Source organism: Carassius auratus, chromosome 10, assembly GCF_003368295.1.
Source record: "Carassius auratus strain Wakin chromosome 10, ASM336829v1, whole genome shotgun sequence".
Taxonomy (NCBI): domain Eukaryota; kingdom Metazoa; phylum Chordata; class Actinopteri; order Cypriniformes; family Cyprinidae; genus Carassius; species Carassius auratus.
Window position 1 is genome coordinate 9,972,719 of NC_039252.1, and position 20,840 is coordinate 9,993,558.

At 38.4% G+C, this 20,840-nt stretch overlaps 1 protein-coding gene across 1 annotated transcript; it reads left to right on the plus strand.

Annotated features, from left to right (window-relative positions):
- Window positions 1-523: 523 nt before the first annotated feature.
- On the plus strand, window positions 524-17,565 carry LOC113109774 (histone-lysine N-methyltransferase NSD3-like). Its single transcript, XM_026273528.1, has 23 exons — window positions 524-853; window positions 2,116-3,134; window positions 3,266-3,425; window positions 4,473-4,627; window positions 4,714-5,304; window positions 6,329-6,431; window positions 6,555-6,646; window positions 7,708-7,753; window positions 7,905-8,035; window positions 8,217-8,346; window positions 8,793-8,918; window positions 9,529-9,726; window positions 9,814-9,993; window positions 11,775-11,924; window positions 14,083-14,239; window positions 14,397-14,599; window positions 14,728-14,840; window positions 15,002-15,271; window positions 15,449-15,565; window positions 15,651-15,792; window positions 15,892-15,998; window positions 16,198-16,402; window positions 16,734-17,565. Exons 2-23 carry the CDS (start codon window positions 2,163-2,165, stop codon window positions 17,018-17,020), a joined length of 4,635 nt encoding a protein of 1,544 aa, XP_026129313.1. The 5' UTR covers window positions 524-853; window positions 2,116-2,162; the 3' UTR covers window positions 17,021-17,565.
- Window positions 17,566-20,840: the final 3,275 nt, after the last annotated feature.

The following is a 20,840-nucleotide window of genomic DNA, read 5'->3' on the forward strand; positions in this document are numbered from 1 at the left end:
AATAAAGCACATTTTAAAAGAGTATATTAATGTGGGTTAGACAATAGTTTTTTTCTTTCTATATCATCTATCTTTAATTTTATCTAGCTTTATCCATATAAAATATTGTTTTTATTTTTAATTTTACAAACATATATATATAATTTTGTTATTTCGTGGTAGAAGTAGTTTTTTTTACTAATTTTGGAAAACACAATAATGATATTGTTGTTTTTTTACGTAGTCAAAGTAAAATGTAAAATTATATTTTACAATTATTTGTTTCATAAATACATGGTTTTTATTGTATGCATATATAATACAATATATATATATATATATATATATATATATATATATATATATATATATATATATATATATATATATATATATATATATAATTATCTTCTGTAATGCATTGATCACATCTTATGATTTAATGTCAATATTGTTTTCATTATGTTGTAATTATAAGAAGAAGAAAAAACTACTCGTCCCAACATGCCCCTCACATCATGCAGCACAGCCAATGGGGGAGACCTTATTTTGGCGCTGAGACACAGGCCTCAAGCAGAAGGGCTTTTGTTAAAGCTAGAGGGAGGGAGACGGCTATAATAAAATATATGGGAGCCAAATTTCCCCGGGTCTGCAGGAGCATCCCGCAAAAAAACGGGGCCTCTCCCTATTCTACAGCCACACGTCCTGTCATGGGGATCGACATACGACTGATCTAGCCCCAATTTTATTTTCCATACACCGGATTAGATCTAAGAAACGTGGAGTCATAGGTCTTTGTGTTGATATATTTATGTTAACTGCAGCGGGGATCCAGTTTATTTGGTGTATTTGTTTAGAATGGAACACGCTGAAGGTACAGACGCTATTTTATTCTGCTTCGTTCCATAATATCGCGTTGAATCCTAAACAAGCGCTGCATGATTTTCTGGTTTTGATAACAACAGAGCAGTGGTTTTCATCACACCGTTTCCTGATGGAAATGTAATCTGGCCAATTTGATTTAAAGGGGCACGGGCAGCCATATTGGCATGTTCGCATTTACTTCTTCAGTTTTTGTGGTCCTCCGCATGATCCAATCTACCGCGAAACATACCATTTGGAAACACAATGTTTGTTTGGAAAATTCCATGGTGATAAACCTTAGCAATAACGTTACGTGCGTCGGTGTTTCCCCGTGTACACACATTAGCACATCCGCTAACGCCGCCTTTCATAGAATGCAGCGACATTACACGGGTCCGCTTTACAAGGCTGTTGGGGAAACAAGATCTGTTTTTTAACTACACGATAGCTTAATTTTGTTTATTCGTTGGCCATAAAGAATTTTCATTAAGTTGTATGTGTTTATATATGATAATATGATTATATCAGGTATGTTTCGTTATCCAGAAAAGGCTAGCAGGCTAATATTAGCCAGCTGCTGGCCACTGCAGGTTTGTTTCTTTGACATGAAACATTTTATTATATTAGTTGGTTTAGAAACAGTCGTTTGTTGTTTCGTGGCATTGAGTGATGTGGTTCATGTGCTAAATGAAAGGCTTTAACGGCTGTTTTAACATTTTCTCTTACTAGACAGACGAAACAAGCAAAAATAGACCAAATAAACACTGCTTTGATGGCAAATATGTATTTTATTAACCAGCTGGCATACTTGTAATTAAAGGGAGAGAAACTAAAAATTAAAAATATTATTCAATGAAATAGAAACTGAGATAAAGCATGCATTGTTGTCATAAGGGAGAGGGGGTGTTATATGAGGAACATGGCATTTAACATGCTAGATTCTGACTAAATATCCTATCCAGCAAGGCTGTGTACATTTTGTCTAAATTTTGGCATGAAGTTTCCTCTCAAGAATTAGGGAAAGTTGGCTTAACTTGGAGTGGAGTAAACTTAATTTATCCCCTGGGAGGGAGATTTGCAGCATTGCAGAAGTACTGCAAACCTCAAACTCATTTGTGCATTGTGCAATTGAGTATCAATCACATTTTTAACCCATTTTTTATACACAAAGGCAAAGCTATTATTGCAGTGAGCACTTTTTTGACAAATGTGATCAAATTAGGTTTTTTTGTTGTCATAAACACAGTCTATCTTTTTTCCTCAATATCTAAGCAGGCCCTGTAAGAAAAAGGGAAACTTAAGGATGCTGGAGCAGAACAATGGATTTCTCCTTCTCTTTCATGCAAGGGATCATGGGAAACACAATTCAGCAACCCCCTCAGCTTATTGACTCCGCTAACATCAGACAGGAGGATGTCTATGAAGCCATCAGTGACCCAGGAGATGATGGAGGACAGCAAAACTTTGAGTCTCCTTTGGAGTCAGGCTTTCCTTACCCTGCTGAAGACCTCCCAGTCATTACAAACGGCTACCCGACAGGCGTAGGTACATATGAGCAACAGGCCAAGTTTGCCTTGTACTCACAGTTCCCCAATGGCTCAGCTAATGGCTACGGAGCCATACGAAACTATGGGGATCACGGTTTGCTGCTTGGTGAAGGCACTGTATTGAGACCACCAGTGGTCCAGGAGAAACCTCCAAGCCACATCTCACCTCCACCTCATCCCCATCATCACCACCAGTCTCATCATCCTCCTCACCACCATCACCACCACCATCAGCAGCAGCAACACCATCCACAAAACCCACCACTGTTACCTCACCACCATCACCCGCCTCCAGCTTCTCACCTAATGCCTCAAGTCTTGCCACCCGCTCCTCCATTGCTCTTGCCCTCTTCACCGCCCCTCCTTTCACCTCAAGAGAGCTCAGTCTCCAACCCCACCAACACTCCCAAAAAGACCAGCTCCCCAGAGATCAAAATAAAGATCATTAAGACCTACCAGAACGGCAGGGAGCTGTTCGAGTCCTCACTGTGCGGGGATCTGCTGCAAGAGATTCAGGCCGGCGAGACTTCCATAAGAAATGAGCAAAAGAAGGAAAAGAGGAAAAAGAGAAGCAGCAGACATGGTGCTTGTCAAGAAGAAGAGAGCCAGCAGCCATGCAAAGTGGAGGAGCGGTCAGGGGTGGTTCAAAACTCCTCACAGCTCAACGAAGGTCATGTCGCATTCAGAGAAGAGCAACCTTCTTTGACCCTCAAAAGCCCCAAAGCAGAACTGAAGGAACAGAAAGTGAGTTTGATATTCTTCATATGTTTGTAGCCCTTTTCACTTCAGAAGATGTCGAAAAGCGAAGAGAATTTCTGGTTGATGAGATCTGATCAGTTTGTGTTCATCCAAGACCATCTTGTGTTCTTGTTTAGGTTGAAAAGCACTTTCCTTCGGTCATCACTAGCACCGGCTCTTGTCAAGAGTATGAGATCGGGGACTTGGTGTGGGCAAAGGTTGGGACGTTTCCTTGGTGGCCGTGCATGGTGTCGTCAGACCCTCAGTCAAATGTTCATATACGACTTAATAAAAGAGGTAATTCATCTACTATAAGTGTGTAAAATTATTGCTGGAATACGCTTGACGATATTTAAAATCAGAGCAGTTTTCAAAACTCTAGATGTTATGCACTTGTTGGCTTTGAAAACATTTAGGCCGCATGTCCAACAAAGCATTTTTTCCCCAAGGGTGGCGTGTTTTTTCAATTGTTCTGAACAATCTACTTTTTTTTTTTTTTTTAATGCCAGGACCATGCCAAGTGCTGAGAATTTTTTTTTTTTTGCGCTGAACGTTCGGGTGTTTTTTTTCTCAGCGCAGAGAGTTGAAGAATGTTCATCTTTGGGTAAAACGCTGCGTTCATCACTCTCACTTTTCAGTCAGCTAACCAATCACAGTGAAGGAGGGGCGGGACTAATATCCGCCAACTATCACACCCTGTTTGTTCTACGCCTGAACAACAATGAAGTTAATATTGTCTTGTCTTCGAGTATTTATGTATTTACTATTAAGGCACACAATATTTTGTTGTACTAAGCAGTTATTAAGGCTATGTTGATTAGCATTATTATAGATATACTTCATTATGATGAAAATTCTAATAATAAGAACTCCGATAAACCATTTATTGCCATAGTTTCTGTGTTTATTAGTCATGCTGAATCAGTGAAAGTAGTTAAATCTTCTGTTTATTCAGCTGCGATAGCCATTTCCTGGATTTCTTTGGATGGATATTTCCTACTGATCACAGAACTGTGCTTCACTGAAAGATGCGCATGACAATCGCAGCTTCTGCCTAATCGCAGTTTATTGCCTTTTGAGATTTCATTTTGATTAATTGCACAGCCCTAGTTCACAGCTGTGCTTTCTTAGCAGAGCTAAATACACTTTGGTAGACACGCAACCTTAAAGAGGAAAAATTGTGCATCGTACATGAAATTTTCACAATATCTGATGTCATCCATGTTGCTAGTCAGGAAACAGTTAATGGGTAATTGTGTTGTGTATTCCAGCTTTTAGCTGGTATTTGTACTCTCTTGCTTCAAATGTATGTTTCTAATAACTTGCTTCCATGGTTCTTGGTAGGTGTTAAGGAATACCATGTACAGTTCTTTGGAAGTGTCCCTGAGAGGGCTTGGATTCATGAAAAGAGAACGGTGGTGTACAAGGGCGAGAGCCAGTTTGAGGATTTGCAAGCAGAAACACTCCGAAAAGCAACCAACCCAACTGAGAAACAAAAGGTATCCTGCTGTACCCATTCAAATCTGGTGACCATCTTTCTGTGGACATTTCTGATTATTTATTCTCTGGTTTATTTGTTTTAAAGCTGCTGAAGCCTCAGTCCCAGAAGGAGCGTGCCCAATGGGAAGTGGGTGTGGGTCACGCAGAAGCCGCTCTGCAGATGACACGAGAAGAACGCAATGAGAACTACACCTTCATCTACATTGACAAGGAACCCAGTGCCACTGCTGCTCCTGCTGCTGCTCCTGCTGATGACACCGTGAGCTCACCTAGGGCGATCACTAAAAACCGCACTGAACGCAAGCAGAGACGCTATAAAAGCAGTGCTGGGGCAAAAGAAGAGCCCATACCTCGTCGACAGCAGCCACGAAGGCAGTGCAGCATCAATAGTAGTGGAGAAACATCATCTCCCAATCAGGGAGAGGATGATATGGACCAAGAGCAGCCCCACAGCCCTGCAAAACCTGACCCCCACCCTGAGGAACCCTCCCCACCTCCAGTCAGGACACCCTGGAAGACCGCCGCAGCCCGCAAGCTCCTCCCACTCTCCATTACTATGAAGAAACTAAACGTGGAGATCATCAAATGTGATTGGCAGCTCCCAAAGCAAAATTTGGACTTACCTAAGAAGATGGAGAGTGAGGAGAGGCCCAGCGATCAGGTTCAGTCACCTGAGGTAAAAAATAAAAAAATGCTAGTGAACTTAAGGGCGTGTGTATCTGTGTATCGCAGTGTAACTGCAGCATCGATCACCGTCATGACAGTTTTGTAAAGAAAAGCTTAATCAAAGAAATTCTGAAATATCGTTTTGTTTTAGTAGCTACTATTTCTCAGATCACAAATGTAGCTGCCCACAAGTGACTCTCTATACAATGTAGTAAAATGTTTAATGAAATTGATCAAATGGAGTTTCGCTGACTTTGCTTAATTAAAATTGCTGAAATTTACTGCTGCTACAGATGTGTTGTTACAAGTGATAACTTAAATTAACATAAAGCTGAGAAAATAACAGAAATATTAGATGGAATAACTTAAACTTGGGAAAGCTAGAAGTGTACTAACTGAAATAAAATAAGTTGAATTACTAAAATTACTCAAACTAAAACCGTAGTAAAAAGAGAAATAGAAATATCTAAAAAAAAAAAAAAACGAATAAAAATGACAAGCACAACAAAAGTACAATAAAACTGAAAATATTCATAAATACTACAATGGTACAAAAATAATAAAATGACACTGGATGCTATTTGCTTCCTAGTGTAAATAGTGTACTAATCGTATAGGAGTGTATTTAGTATTGTTGCAAACGTATATTTTTGGACTCACATTTCACAGTATTAGCCAGCTTCCCTGTCTGACTCATTTAAAGCAGGGTATGCTGAATAGATGATAACTATGCTGCATAATACCTAGCAGGACAGGTAGGATTAATGTCACCAAAAAATCTCTGAAATTAATTTATCCCTTATAATGCATTTAGTTTGGTAAATGTACATGTTAAGCTATTATAGCTTACTGCCTGAAGTTAATTACTAAGATTACAGCTGTATTAAGCTAACCTAAAATTAGGACTCTGCTCTCTCTCTTTATGCATGCAGCTTGAGAATAAATTGCACCTTTTCTGCCAGGCAGCTGTTGGTATGTGTTTTTTTTTTAATATATATATATATATATAATGCTTCTCTATGTACCCCACAAAGGGCTCCAGTGATAAGGCAGAAGCAGAGACGTGTTCCAGTGAAGAAGAGCGAGCGGTGTCTCCCTCAGCCTGGAGTGACCAGGAGAGCACTGAGCAATCCACAGGTATATATAAGCGCAAACACAGAGTTATTCACCAGAGGTAAACTCCCTTTTGCAACGGTGTTCAGATGTGCTTTGCAGTATAAATCTAATCTGTGAAAGCGTCTTCTGTGTCTGTGATATCAGAGCGAAAGCAGCAGCGCCGGTCTGTGCGAAGCCGTTCTGATTCGGAGAAGAGTGTGGAACCAGTGCCAAAAAAGAAAGTGAAGAAAGAACAGGTAGAGCACACAATAATTTAACAGTGATGAATCCAACAAACTGGAGGGTAGAATTCACTAAATTAACTGAACCTGCTGCCTGCATAATTTTAGCACCTGATTCGCTAAAGTATTTATCCAAATCTAATTACCGTGCAAACCTGTTATTATATACTTGTGCAAAATGATATTTGCACATCACAGAATCCTCATCTTTGGGGGCCAATTCTGAATGCTTACTTGTGAAGAATATAGCAGACTCTGATATACCATTCAGCATCACTTTACCACACATGAATCGTCTCTTTAAACAACGAGTTTTGTATATACTTTATTATTTCTAATGCCATGATGGAAAAAAAAGTTTCACTTTTAAACAAATTTCAGTTTGTGTAATGTCTATTGTTAATAAAACACAGTCTGCAATTGACCAAACTTGCACAAAAAGGTGCCGGGATGTTAAGATGCAGTTGAAGGTAAATATATATATTAGCACAGATAACGTGTTTTTTTGCACAGAAATACCAGCATGAAAATGACATAATGATTTAGTGTCTGCCCATGTTTTTTTTTTTTTTTTTTCTCCTCTTCATAATATGCATCAGGGTTACAGTTAACTGAATATAAAACATAAAGATATTTCAATTAATTTAATTAAAGTAAACAATGAAATATAAAAATAAAAATAAAATATTTTATTTCAGCTAGTTACCAAAGCGACATTTGTCATTTTTATTTAGTTTATCTTGATCCACTAAAATAGCTAAATCTTGAAATTATTCAAATCTGCATAGACGCGTTTAAATATAAATTAAATAAATGAGACGCACACACAAAAATATTAGAATGTTAACGAAATTTTAAATGAAATAAGAAATTAGAAAAATGAAAGCCAATTGAAATAATAAACATAATAGCATCTCAGTGATACTAAAATATCACCGTAATGCATCCAGTCTACAGTAATTTACAGTGAATCACACAAGTCTTTATGAATGTCTTAATGAATGAGTCAATTATGCAAAGTTGTCAGATAAGAAGGAAACATCTTATAAAATTTTATTTTTTGTTTTTCCCCACAGGCTGAAGCTGCACCTCAAATGGATTTCAAAACAGGGTCGCAAAAAGGTGCTTGACACACTGCAAGATGAAATTTACATTTATCTGAAAGGTTTTCTTAGATGTTATGTTTTAAATTATTATTTAGCCCATAAATTAATTTAAGTATTCAGTAATTTCAGATCAGTATCTCCGTGTTAATGCTACTGGAATCCTGTAGGTGCCAGCGAGATCTCAGACTCGTGTAAACCACTGAAGAAACGCAGCAGAGCATCTACTGATGTGGAGATGGCCAGCTCACTGTACAGAGACACTTCTGACTCTGACTCTAGAGGCCTCAATGATCCACAGGTCAGACTACACGCAACAATACAGCCAGGCCAATCAGGATTTTTTTGATTGACGCCTTAGCCATACACTCCTCATTGGGTTCTACAATTGTTATGACAGATTAATTTTAAATGCTGATTTTGTAGCCAAATGGACTCTGTTTGTAAAGTCAGATTTTTGCATTCATTTGCATCCCTCGCAGACTGGATTCGGGAAGCGCTCGGACAGTCCTGCTACAGTAGATGCTGACGGATCTGACGCCCAGTCCGTGGACTCCAGCCTGTCCCGTCAAGGAGGAAGTTCCTCAAAAAAGGACACAGTCTGCCACGTAAGCTCTATAAACGCTGGGTTTATATAACATTATATGTGATGACATTGGATACAATGCTGTTCAAAAGTTTTGATAAATAGTCAAATCGGTAATTTTGTGAAATAGTATTAAAAATTTAAATAATTAAATGTAAATATATTTCAAAATTTAATTTATTCCTGTGCTGGCAAAGCTGAATTTTCAGCAGCCATTAGTTTAGGCTGATTATTTGATGCTAAAGTAGCATATATAATTATAATTATCAGTGTTGAATAATATTTTTGTGGAAACCAAGAATTTTTCACAAATAGAAAGTGCAAAAGAACAGCGTTTATTTAAAATGTAATTCTATTTGACACGATGTAAAAGTCTATATTGTCATCGTAACAGTACTGATATTGTCTGACTCTCTCAGGTATTGTTGTTATGTAATAATCTGTTGTTGTGGTTCTTCTGTCAATGTCTTAGTCTGTGAAACATTCGGGGATTCTTTGGTGAGCTGTGAGGGAGATTGTAACAGACTGTTTCATCCAGAGTGTATTGGATCCAACAGTGGAACAGATGGAGAACAACTGTGTCAGGAGTGTAAGACAGGTGAGCCAGGTCTCCATTCAGATGTCCCGATTCCATTTCGATTCGCAAACTCTTGATTCCATTCTTTATTCAATTAAAAAAAATCTTTATTACATTCAGTGAATATAGTTTTAATTATCGCTGTCAAACGATTAATTGTGGTTAATCGCATCCAAAATAATTTTTTTTGTTTAAGACTAATGATAAGATAATCAGATCTTTTTTTAAATGTTTGCTGAAATAAATACTGGAAAATATCAATTCGATGCTTTTGAGAATCGATATGGAATCTTATTTTAAATAACAAATGCGCTAATTGCCCAGCGCTAATTATTACACACTATTGCTCCTAAATGGTTGTACAGAATTATTCAGTAAACTGAATTAAATAGGTGGTATTCTCCTATTTCATTTCATTTCTACCATTACATCTGATTTGTGGTAACTTTTTAAAAGCTGTTACCAAATATATAACACTCAAAAAATTGGCCTGTAACGTGTGAATTTTTTTTTATATGAAAATGAATTGGGTTCGTTTTTTAACATTGTGTCATGTATTTTTGTCTTTTTGTTTGTTCTAATTTCAGTTCCTGTTCGGTCTAATCTGTTTTGTCGCCCTCTCTTCTTCCAGGTTCCCACCCTTGTTTCTCCTGCAAGGTTGTGGAAGGTGATGTGAAGCGGTGCTCGGTGAACAGTTGTGGCCGCTATTATCACGAAACATGTGCCCGCAAGTACACTGGCACCAGCACTGATACTAGAGGCCTCCGCTGCCCTCAGCACAGCTGTGCCACATGCTGCCTCGACAGAGACCTTCACAAAGCTGGCAAAGGTAGATATATAGAAGATCGACTTGAGCATTGTATCTTACAGATGCAATTTCAGAGCGGTTTCTTTTTTTCTCTCTCTTCCTGTTTAGGCCGTATGATGAGATGTATCCGCTGTCCGGTGGCGTATCACACAGGAGACGGCTGTGTGGCGGCTGGCAGTGTGTTAATAACACCCCACATCATCATATGTAGCAACCACTCCAGTTCCAGGAAGAACGGACACTTTTCCTCACCTGTAAACGTAGGCTGGTGTTTCATCTGTGCTCGAGGTACGTTTGGCCTGACAGTCTTCATACCTTGTGTTATAGATAAAGCCAAAATCACTAAGAGGATAAGATTTGTATGTTCAGTGTATCTCATACTTTAAAAGCCATTTCAATTGGTTCTTGTCAAAATTGCAAGGTGTCACTAGTGCAATCAGTGAATGTAACACTTTCTAACAATCTTCTCACCCCATCAGTGTTTTAATGTTCTCTGGTGTCGTCCTTTGTGGTGTCTGATGTTCCTTTTCTTTAAGAGTTGGACACTTTTTAATGTGACCTCCTTTCTTGTCACCTAATCCTTTACTTTAAGATGTACTGTTTGTTCGTGATCCATCAGATCATGTTTGTTTCCTACTAATTAGTAACATTCAAATTGTCTGTGATTCTTCTGGGGAAGGACTGAGATTGGATTTAATTAAATGTGAACTTTAAAAATGGCAAAAATTGTCAGTAATTTAAAACATTCCAGTGAGCAATTAATGAACCAAATCTGTTAGTAAATGGTGAAATCATAAGAATCTGCCAATTTTAATGGTTGGGTCTCAAGAGTTTTTTTTATTATTATTATTATTTTGCTCCGATATAGAGATTATAGTCTTAATAATTTACCTTGATATGTTTTTCAAGTAAAATTAGACATTAAGACAATAAATGTTTAAAATTGGAGTTTAAGGTTTGTCTGCAATAGCACAAAATTAAGTTAATTTGAAATTGATTGGTAATGTTGGTTAATACCATTCTGGCTACAATATATTGTGCGCGATTTAATTGTAAATAAGCGTGTATGATGCAGTTGATTAATAAGCCTGCATTATGCCAAGACCTAAACCAAATTGTTTTCATGATTTCTTTGTGAATAGGCACTGATTTCTGATCGTGTCTTGTTGCACATGTCAACTCACTCAGTGGTAGTGTCTTACGGCCAGATGTTTAGTTCAGAATGCAAACCTTAATGAATATCATTGATTGCATCTTTAAGTTTTGGAACGAACCCCTTCCCACTTTTGTAGAAAAGCTTTTTCACCTTCTAATTTCTGAAGAAACTAACTGACTATAATAAACTGTATTTTATTCATTTCTTTAACCATCTTTGTTGTCTGCAGTAATTTGGATAGGCTGTGTTGGCGTGGGAGCAATTGCCTGATCTTTATAACCAATTTTAGTCCTTACAGCCTTTGTCAAGTAAAATCTTTAATTTACTCCCATCATATTGTTCCAAGCCTTATGACTGCATTTCTTCCCTGAAACACAAAATGCAAAATTTGGAAGAAAGTTCTAGTTTTGTCTTTTCTTTGCCCATGCAGTTGCAGTTAATCAGGGCTGAAGATTCCAAGTTCAAATAAGGATGTAAAAGCACCATAAACGTATCATAAAAATGGTCCATATGACTCAATGTGCTCAATACTTTAAGTCTGGTGAAGCCTTATGATAGATTTATCTGCGAAACAGACTAAAATATATGTCTTTACTTACTGAAAGACAGGTTTGAAGCAACATGAGGGGGACTAAATAACTTGATTTGCATATGTAAATGAACTATTCATTTAGCTTTTGGCTACTATTAAAAGCAGAAAACAGTTATTGCATATTTTACAATTTATCCAGTGATTCCCTGAAGCTCCCACTCCAACACTGCAGTATTCCTCCTTAAGACTCTCGTTTTTTTTGTGTAAGGACTACTTATTTAATCACGTGTCTTTTTTTTTTTTTTTTTTTTTTCTGATGTGTGTTTTCTGGAATCATGGGTAGTTTCATTACTCATGACTTTTCCTGTTTGTCTCGTGTAGGGCTTTTAGTGCACGACCGTACTGACACCATATTAAGTTCTTATACCTTTAAGTCGCACTACCTTCTGACTGAGTCAAATCGTGCTGAGTTGATGAAATTACCTATGATTCCTTCTTCTTCGTCAGCTACCAAAAAGAATATTGGGAAAGGTAAAATCACGTTTTCTTGGTTTATGTAGTTTGCCATCTGTTTGCTTTCACAGCTGTCTTACTGCTACTTTTTGTTTCTTTATTTTGTAATTTGACACCCTGTCACTGCTTCTAATGCACTAAAGCCCCTTTCACACTGCACGTCGGACCCGCAATATTTCCAGAACATTGCTGGGTCGCCTTCTGTGTGAAAGCAACCATGTCCCGGGATTGATTACCGCATTGAACCCGGGTCGGGAACCTATTAGCATTGTGGGGTTCGACCCGGGACGAGCGCTGTGTGAACAAAAGCCAGATCTAATTCCGTGTCGAAGTGATGATGCGCGTCTTTTATCGGCTGTTTTGAAGGAAGGTCAACATTCGTGACGAAAACATATGTGCAAACTGTAATGAAGCAGAGATCAGTTAGTTCCTCACTTTCCACGCTGATGCAGAGATCGTTTGCTTGCTTCAGTGAAAGTATAACGTGCCTAGCGTTTTCGACTCGTACATTACACGTCACACGCTGATGTCACGTGTCGTTACGGGATCTTCAAGGGTTGTGTGTGAAAGCACGCACATATATACCGGGTCATCACTGGCAGTCTGAAAGTGCAAAATCTAGCGACCCGGGAACAATTGCAGGAACACTTTACACGTGAATTTGCCAGAATGGCAGTGTGAAAAGGGCTATAGTGGGCTTGAAATAACTCGCGGCAACAAATAGCTACAAATTTTAGTTCTTTAGTTTAAATCAGATCAGCATTTTAAATTCGTTTTGGGAAATCAAGTGGAGAAATAAAATAGAAGTTGGGATAATATTCAAATCTTTGTGTGCCTGTATCTGATTGCTGGGAGTTTTACTGCGTTATAATATTGTCACATAACTTGTTATTCTGAGTCTGTAACATGCTTTGGCTTAGCATTAATTGCTTGGATTGTTTCTAAATTACTTTGTCCCATTTCTCTGTTTGCTTGAGCACAATTGTACTCTACCACCCTCCAAACATAACCATATTTTGGATGGCAGTTTTAATAGAGCCAACAGCAGGGTTCTGGAAGTCAAAATCCCATTCGTTTTGTCCATAGAGAATTGCTTAAAGATTTAAACTTGTACAGCTCTGATGTATGGAAGCCCTTTTCTGTCAAGGACTATAAATTCAAAAAGGTAATTGTGACTTATCTCACAACTTTTGTCCTTGCTTTTCTGAGAAAAAATTCATGCCGTGCAATTTTTTTCACACCTTTTTTTTTTCATTTCCACCATGGAATAAAAATTAAAAGGCAAATGGGAACCGTTTTATCTCACAATTTTGACTTTTTTGTCTTGCAGTTGCAAGTTTATCTCTCACAATTTTGACTTTTTTGTCTTGCAGTTGCAAGTTTATCTCTCACAATTTGGACATTTCTTCTCAGAATTGCTCGTTTATATCTCTCAATTCGGAGATTATACAATTGTGAGAAATTGAAATTACCTTTTTTTTTATTATGTAGAAAAAATACTTTTTGTACTTTCAATTATTTAATTCTTATTGTACATTTTTATATTTTATTTACATCATTTTTAATGATTCTTGGAGTGAGTAGTTAGTTGATGTGAATAATTTCAGAGCTGGTTGGATTGGTTTTTTTTTAATCCTGAAAAAAAATGCTTTCGGAGCCAAAGTGGGCTTTCACTGCTGTGCTCCATCTTTTATCGTCCATCAATGCTTATTTGGCAAATTTTTCAGTCAAACAAAGCGTTTTAAGTGACACCATCCAAAATACTTGCTCCGTGTCTGCTAGTGTACTGCAGGTGATGTTAATGCAGCCAGTCAGTCAGTGTGCATCACTGCATGTTTCCCATAGTGCCCCCCTCTGATCATTCACTATTGGCTGCTTATTAAATCACCGGGCACAAAAAAGCACATTAACATAATGCTGAAAGGTGTTAGTCATCAAACCATGTCTTTGAGCATGTCAAACTGAACCACAAATTGGCATTTAGAATCTAGACGTATATGTCGAAGCATTTCAGAGACTTCTATCGATCTCCGAAGACACACAACTGTCTGATTCTGACATGCTCATGGATGAGGTTTGTGGAATACCGCCTTTTTGGGAATGGACAAGCATGTGGTGATACTGTAGGCCTGTGTTTTCGATTGCGTTCATGTGCGTGTGTGTGCTTGTCAAAAAGGAGGAAGACTGTTGTGTTGCGAGGCCTGTCCCGCCTCGTTCCACCCCGAGTGCTTGAAGATGGAGATGCCAGAGGGGACGTGGCTGTGTGGGGAATGCCGAGCGGGCAAAAAGCCCCACTATAAGCAGATAGTCTGGGTCAAGCTGGGCAACTACAGGTACGTCCATAGAACTGTTGAAAGTCTCTTAGTGTTCTAAGATATCTTTGCTAAAAACTAAAGGTATGTTCATGTCAAGTCTAATGTGACTAAATGGCACAAAAATGTAAAATATTCAAAAAGCTATTATTTTTGAATTTGTTGAACCATGTTGTAGGTGGTGGCCAGCTGAGATCTGCAACCCTCGCCTGGTTCCCTCCAACATCCAGACCTTGAAGCATGACATTGGCGACTTTCCAGTCTTTTTCTTTGGCTCCCATGACTATTACTGGATAAACCAGGGCAGAGTTTTCCCGTATGTTGAGAGCGATAAGAACTTCGCAGAGGGACAAGTTGGCATCAATAAGACGTTTAAAAAAGGTAAGATCCCAGACCAGTTCAGTGGTGTTTCAATTGTTTTGTTATATTAAATGGTCAACGTAAGTATCACATCCCTAATAAAGGTGAAGCTAAATTGACTTCTGAATGATTTTTTTGTGCATGTAAAGCACTTGAGGAGGCAGCAAAAAGGTTCCAGGAGTTAAAAGCACAGCGAGAGACTAAAGAGGCCCTCGAACAGGAGCGAAACTCTCGGAGACCTCCACCATACAAACTTATCAAGGTACAGAATGTAGCTCAAATCCTTCTGTTGTCCTGTGGTACCCATAATATGACACATTCTTACCCTTCATGTTAATCTCTCTACAATGCAACTTAGCAAAGAAAACTAAATCATATTCAAACAAACTAAAACTATATTTTTGTCCATGTTTCTCACCTCAGTCCAATAAGCCAGTTGGGAAGGTGCAGGTGCACGTCGCTGACCTCTCAGAGATCCCCCGCTGCAACTGTAAACCCACAGATGAGCGTCCGTGCAGCCAGGACTCTCAGTGCCTGAACCGCATGCTGCAGTATGAATGCCACCCGCAGGTCTGTCCCGCAGGTGACCGCTGCCACAACCAGTGCTTCTCCAAACGCCTCTACCCCGACACTGAGGTCATTAAGACTACCGGCCGAGGATGGGGCCTAAAGACCAAGCAGGACCTCAAAAAGGTGAGAGTTATGCATCTGAGCATGAAGTCTGATAGCACTAATGGCCTGGAGCTGTAACCGAGAAACGTTCATTAAGACTTGTTGTAAAGACAAGTTGTACATTTTTGTGGTGACTATAAATATTTAGAGTTATGCTCCAGGGTTACTATTATTAACTAAAACGTTGGTTGTGTTTAGGGTGATTTTGTCATGGAGTATGTTGGCGAACTGATCGACTCCGAGGAGTGCAAGCAACGAATAAGACATGCCAATGAGAACCATCTGACCAACTTTTACATGCTGACCCTCACAAAGGTATCACTGTTGCATGTTTACTTCGTGTATGTAACATTATACATCATCTCAGATGTATTGCAGTCGCTCCTTCTGTGCTTCTCAGGACCGTGTGATTGATGCTGGACCCAAAGGGAACTTGTCACGCTTTATGAACCACAGCTGCAGTCCCAACTGTGAGACGCAGAAGTGGACCATAAATGGAGATGTTCGGATAGGACTCTTCACCTTGTGTGATATCGCAGCTGGTAAGAACAATTAGCATTTGATCTGGAAAAAAAGGGCACTGTTTGTTTAGAAGCTAGTTGAGATAATCATGTTTTTTGTTGTTGTTGTTGTTGTTTTAGACACGGAGCTGACCTTTAATTACAACCTGGACTGTCTGGGTAATGGGAGGACATCATGCCACTGTGGGTCTGAGAACTGCAGTGGTTTTCTTGGAGTCAAGCCCAAGGTAAAGCCTAACTGAAATAGACAGCAGCATATGAAGTGCTTACCCATTTTCTGTTGAACCATTGACAACTCTGTAGAGTGTTCTATAGATGAGGCTACTTAATGCTTTGTTTAACACTAGGTTTTTGTCTTTCTCTTTGTTCTATATCTATCGTCATCAATTCAGTCTCTTGTCTGACACCTCGTTTTACTTCCTGCAGAGTGCAGTGGTTATGGAGAGAGAAGAGAAGGTGCGCAATGCTAAGCTCAAGCCCAAGAAGCGCAAGCTGAAGGCCGAGAGCAAACAGACCCATGAATATTACTGCTACAGCTGTGGAGAGGGAGGAGAGCTGGTCATGTGTGACAAAAAGGATTGTCCGAAGGCCTACCATCTCCTCTGCCTCAACCTGACCAAACCTCCATACGGTACATTTAAACTTTACAGCCTAAAAGGTTGAGAAACTCATTCAAGAAATGAAAGAATGGACACAATTACAAATTACACAATTACATTTATTTTTAGTACAAGTACATAGCAGTATTTGCAGTGTTTCTGTATTTCTTTTTTTATTTTATTTTTTTTCTTCTTTATATGCTGTTGTCCCAGTTACCCTACATCATATATGTTAATTGAACTGTCAGTATGAGATGTTGCAGATCTTAATTACAATGAAATTGCCAATATGAGGGCAGCAGAAGTTCTCTCTCGAGTCACTTAGATGTTGAATGATTGATTTGTATTTTCTGTGTGTCTCAGGGCGATGGGAATGCCCCTGGCATCAGTGCAGTGTGTGTCAGCGCACCGCCGCCTCCTTCTGCCACTTCTGCCCCGCCTCCTTCTGCCGAGAGCACGAGAGAGGACAGCTGGTAGTGTCTGCCCTGGACAACCGGACCTGCTGTTCAAACCACGACCCCCAGAGACCCTTAGGGCCTCAGGCTAGCCCTAGCCAGGTCGCTGTAAAGAAGGAACCGCTCGAAGCCGAAGAGGAGGGTGACGGCAATGAGGAAGAAGACGATGATGACGAGGGGGGAGAGGGAGAGTGATTGGGCCAAAGCATAGAGGAAGCATTGAAAACCACATCAAAGTACATGAAAGTTCAAACTACAATGAACCATAGAGTAGATACATGCAGCTAGCTGGTCCACTGTACAATTTAACCAAGTGGACTTGATAAACTGGTTTGATTCATTCCAAATCTACAGCAGCTGGTATGAATTTTTTGAACATATCACAATTTACGGCCTCATGTCAAATTCATACTGGCTTATATACAAATGTAAGCTACTCATTTCTGGTTTTATAAGCAAAATTTCACAGCTAATTCTTACAGTTTTTTTCAGAAGTGCTCAATTTCGGCAAAAATAGAAAAACAACTCAGTTAAAATGACGCCTTTCAGCGGCAAAGTCAGTTTCCACCTCTATGGTACTTAAAACACTCTAGAAACACTTTAAACCAAGAACTTTATTTATGTACCTCATGTAAATAGCAAAGACTGTTGTAATATGTGTCGGGCGCAACCATTCGCCTCTCACCGGTAGGATTTCACTACATTTCTGAATATGAACCTGTCGTGCTAACATAAAAAAATTTAAAAAAAAAGACGAGCGATTCAAAAGACATACGAGGTTTGTTCAACTGCCGCCCCATTCCAGTGAGTTTGTGACTTGTAAGATATATATAATCATTAATATATTTATGTCCATGTTTACATCCATTCACAATGTACAGTATTATTCATCTGTATTAGTCAATTTGATATCACTAATCGTATTGTTGTAAATGTGCCCTTTTTGTCAGCAAAATTGCATTATTGCTTGGCCGGTACTGTATTGCCTTCATCTTTCGTTCCATCGAGTAGCGACGCAGCATAATTCAAAGTTATAAGTGTTCGAAATAACTATCAGTCACCCAAGAAAATCAGTTCTCACGTGTACAAACAATAACGTTTGATGGTGTAGAGTTAAGCCACATATACTCCAACACTGCCATGAGTCTTAAACGAATATTACCATTGTGAGTATTGAACAGGTGCCAGTGTGTATTTCAACTACGAGGAACCCATGTCATTTTTCTGAGCAGTGCTAGTTGTGAGATGTGTCATTACAATGTACAGTATTATTCATCTGTATTAGTCAATTTGATATCACTAATCGTATTGTTGTAAATGTGCCTTTTTGTCAGCAAAATTGCATTATTGCTTGGCCGGTACTGTATTGCCTTCATCTTTCGTTCCATCGAGTAGCGACGCAGCATAATTCAAAGTTATAAGTGTTCGAAATAACTATCAGTCACCCAAGAAAATCAGTTCTCACGTGTACAAACAATAACGTTTGATGGTGTAGAGTTAAGCCACATATACTCCAACACTGCCATGAGTCTTAAACGAATATTACCATTGTGAGTATTGAACAGGTGCCAGTGTGTATTTCAACTACGAGGAACCCATGTCATTTTTCTGAGCAGTGCTAGTTGTGAGACTGTGAGCACAATCTTTAATTAATGTGATTTTTTTTTTTTCTCCATTTTTTTTTTCTAAGTTTCCGAAGTGTAAATATAATCTGATTTATGTTGTGTTTTGTTTTCAGTAGTTGAGATTAATATTTCACACCTAGTACATTGCTGTACAGTCAAGACTCGTTTCAAAGGTATCAAAGCGTACCTTAACCAAAACTTTCATTTATCTCATCGGTTACGTTCGGTTGTATTAACGCGTCCTATTCCGCTAAAACCGAACTGTCATGTAACGTTGGAGGGCTGTACGATTACAGCAGAGTGTAGCATAATCCTCTCTGTGACTGTACTTGATGTGAATCTACTTAAACTCAATAGCTTTGATGCCTGTGCTGTAAAGTGGAGCTGTTTCTCTCTTGTTACTGGTAGCTGTGCGGTCGTGCTGTGCCACAGTTTGCACGGATGAAAAAAACGACGAATCCCGACGGCTTCGGCACATGGGCTTTGTATACTTACTCGTTAGTCATTTCACATGAACGTTTTTATAGACCACAGTACAAGTATTATACGTGATGGCACCACCAGTATGTTTGTCACTTTATGGAAAGAAGGGAAAATGCTGCAAGTTTTCATTTTACTTGAATCGTGTCCATTTTGCCTTTTGTTCAAGTCTGTATTTATTATTATTTTTGTCTCACAATGGAGTGTTATTAGTGGATCTCTGTACTGGATTCTTGCATCTGACGACAAATTTAAAGAATTCTGATGATTTGACTGCCAAACTGAGATTTGTACATTTATGAAAATACTGTATGCTCTTACTTGCATCTGCGTCTTTGAAACATGGAAGGCATTTGGGTTTCTGTTGTGTGGAAGCCCATTTCTGCCATGGAATAAAAAAAATAGTTGTAACTTTTTATCTCACTTTTCGGAAAGAATTGCGCGATGTAAATTTTTTTTTTTTTTTTTTTTTTTTTTATAAAGTCAGAATTATGAAATGAAAGTCAAAATTAACTTTTGTTTTTATTCTGTGGCAGGAAAAGGCTTCCATACTTTTGTGTTATGTTCTGATATGTGATATTTTTATAGTTTACATTTATTTTTATATAGCTTACTTGTATTTTTTTAGAGGTCATAGGCACTTTGTTCCTGAAGCACCAATATTTGTCCTTATGTTTATAATGAAAATGGTCAAGAACATCCAGTTGGCCAGGATGCAAATCACATGTTTTGCCTGGTCTGTTGGTACTATATATTTTTTTACTATACTTTCATTTCTGTTTTCTTTATTTGGCCTTCATTTACATGTTTGATCAGATATAGATGATCACTAGAAATTGCCAATGCCTTTTTCGGAACGGCTTGTTTGAACCCTCGTGGAAATTTCCTTTTCTGTTTATTCAGTGGCTTCGATCACTGATCTGACTGTAATTGTTTTGTTGCTATATCAGTTTTGCTGTATCAAATGTTAAAAGTATATTACCGTCCATTGATTCCAGTGTTTGGTGTCAGTGGCACTGTACTTTGTGTAATTTTTTTTTTGTGTATTTGAAGTATCATTATCATTTTGTGCTATCCGAGCATGTTCTTTGTGTTGCTTAACTAAATTTACTAAAGGTGGTGTCCTACCAGCTACACTTTGATTTCTGTGTACTGATTTCACATTCCTTTTAAATAGACTGTTTACTAATTCTTGCTACTGAGTTACAGAGTTTGTGTAAAGATTAATGTGATATTGTAATATTTTTCACCATGCGCATTGAATCACATTACACACTCAACTAAAAAAACTTATCCTAAATGATATGGCTTGGGTAGAATGTAAGTCCTCTCAAGTTTTCTAATGATGTACTACTCATGGATAGAAATTTCTTTGGCTATGTTATGTAGCCTATGTCATTGCATTGTGTAAGAGAATGATGCTTGAACAACTGTACATAGTCGACAGCTAAAAAAAAACAAAAAAAAACTCAATTTTCATTATATTGTAGTGTCATTGTGAATGCTTGTAATATTGCTTCTGAATGTTTGTGAACCTAGAAACATTTTGTACATTTCTTGTTTTATTTGACCAACTTTTGAGATGTATTTCTTCAGAATTCATAAGTCATAATTATTCTGAGAGTACTTTAAGCAACATTCCACAGATTTAAACGTTTTCAGACTTGCCTGTTTGACTTCAATAAACTGTAATGAATGGTCAAGTGTTCTTTGAATCCGAACCTGAACTGAGTTTGTCGTAATTGACTAACGCATTTTTGGAATAAGTTAGCCTGCTTTGAATATGGTCCAGGTGCCTAAGAAAATGTGCAAATGTGACAGTCTCTAGACTAGTTCAAATGAACGATTCCGCGATTAGGACGTCCCTGAAAGGACTGACGTGTTGTCATTGTATGAACTGCCTTGTCAGA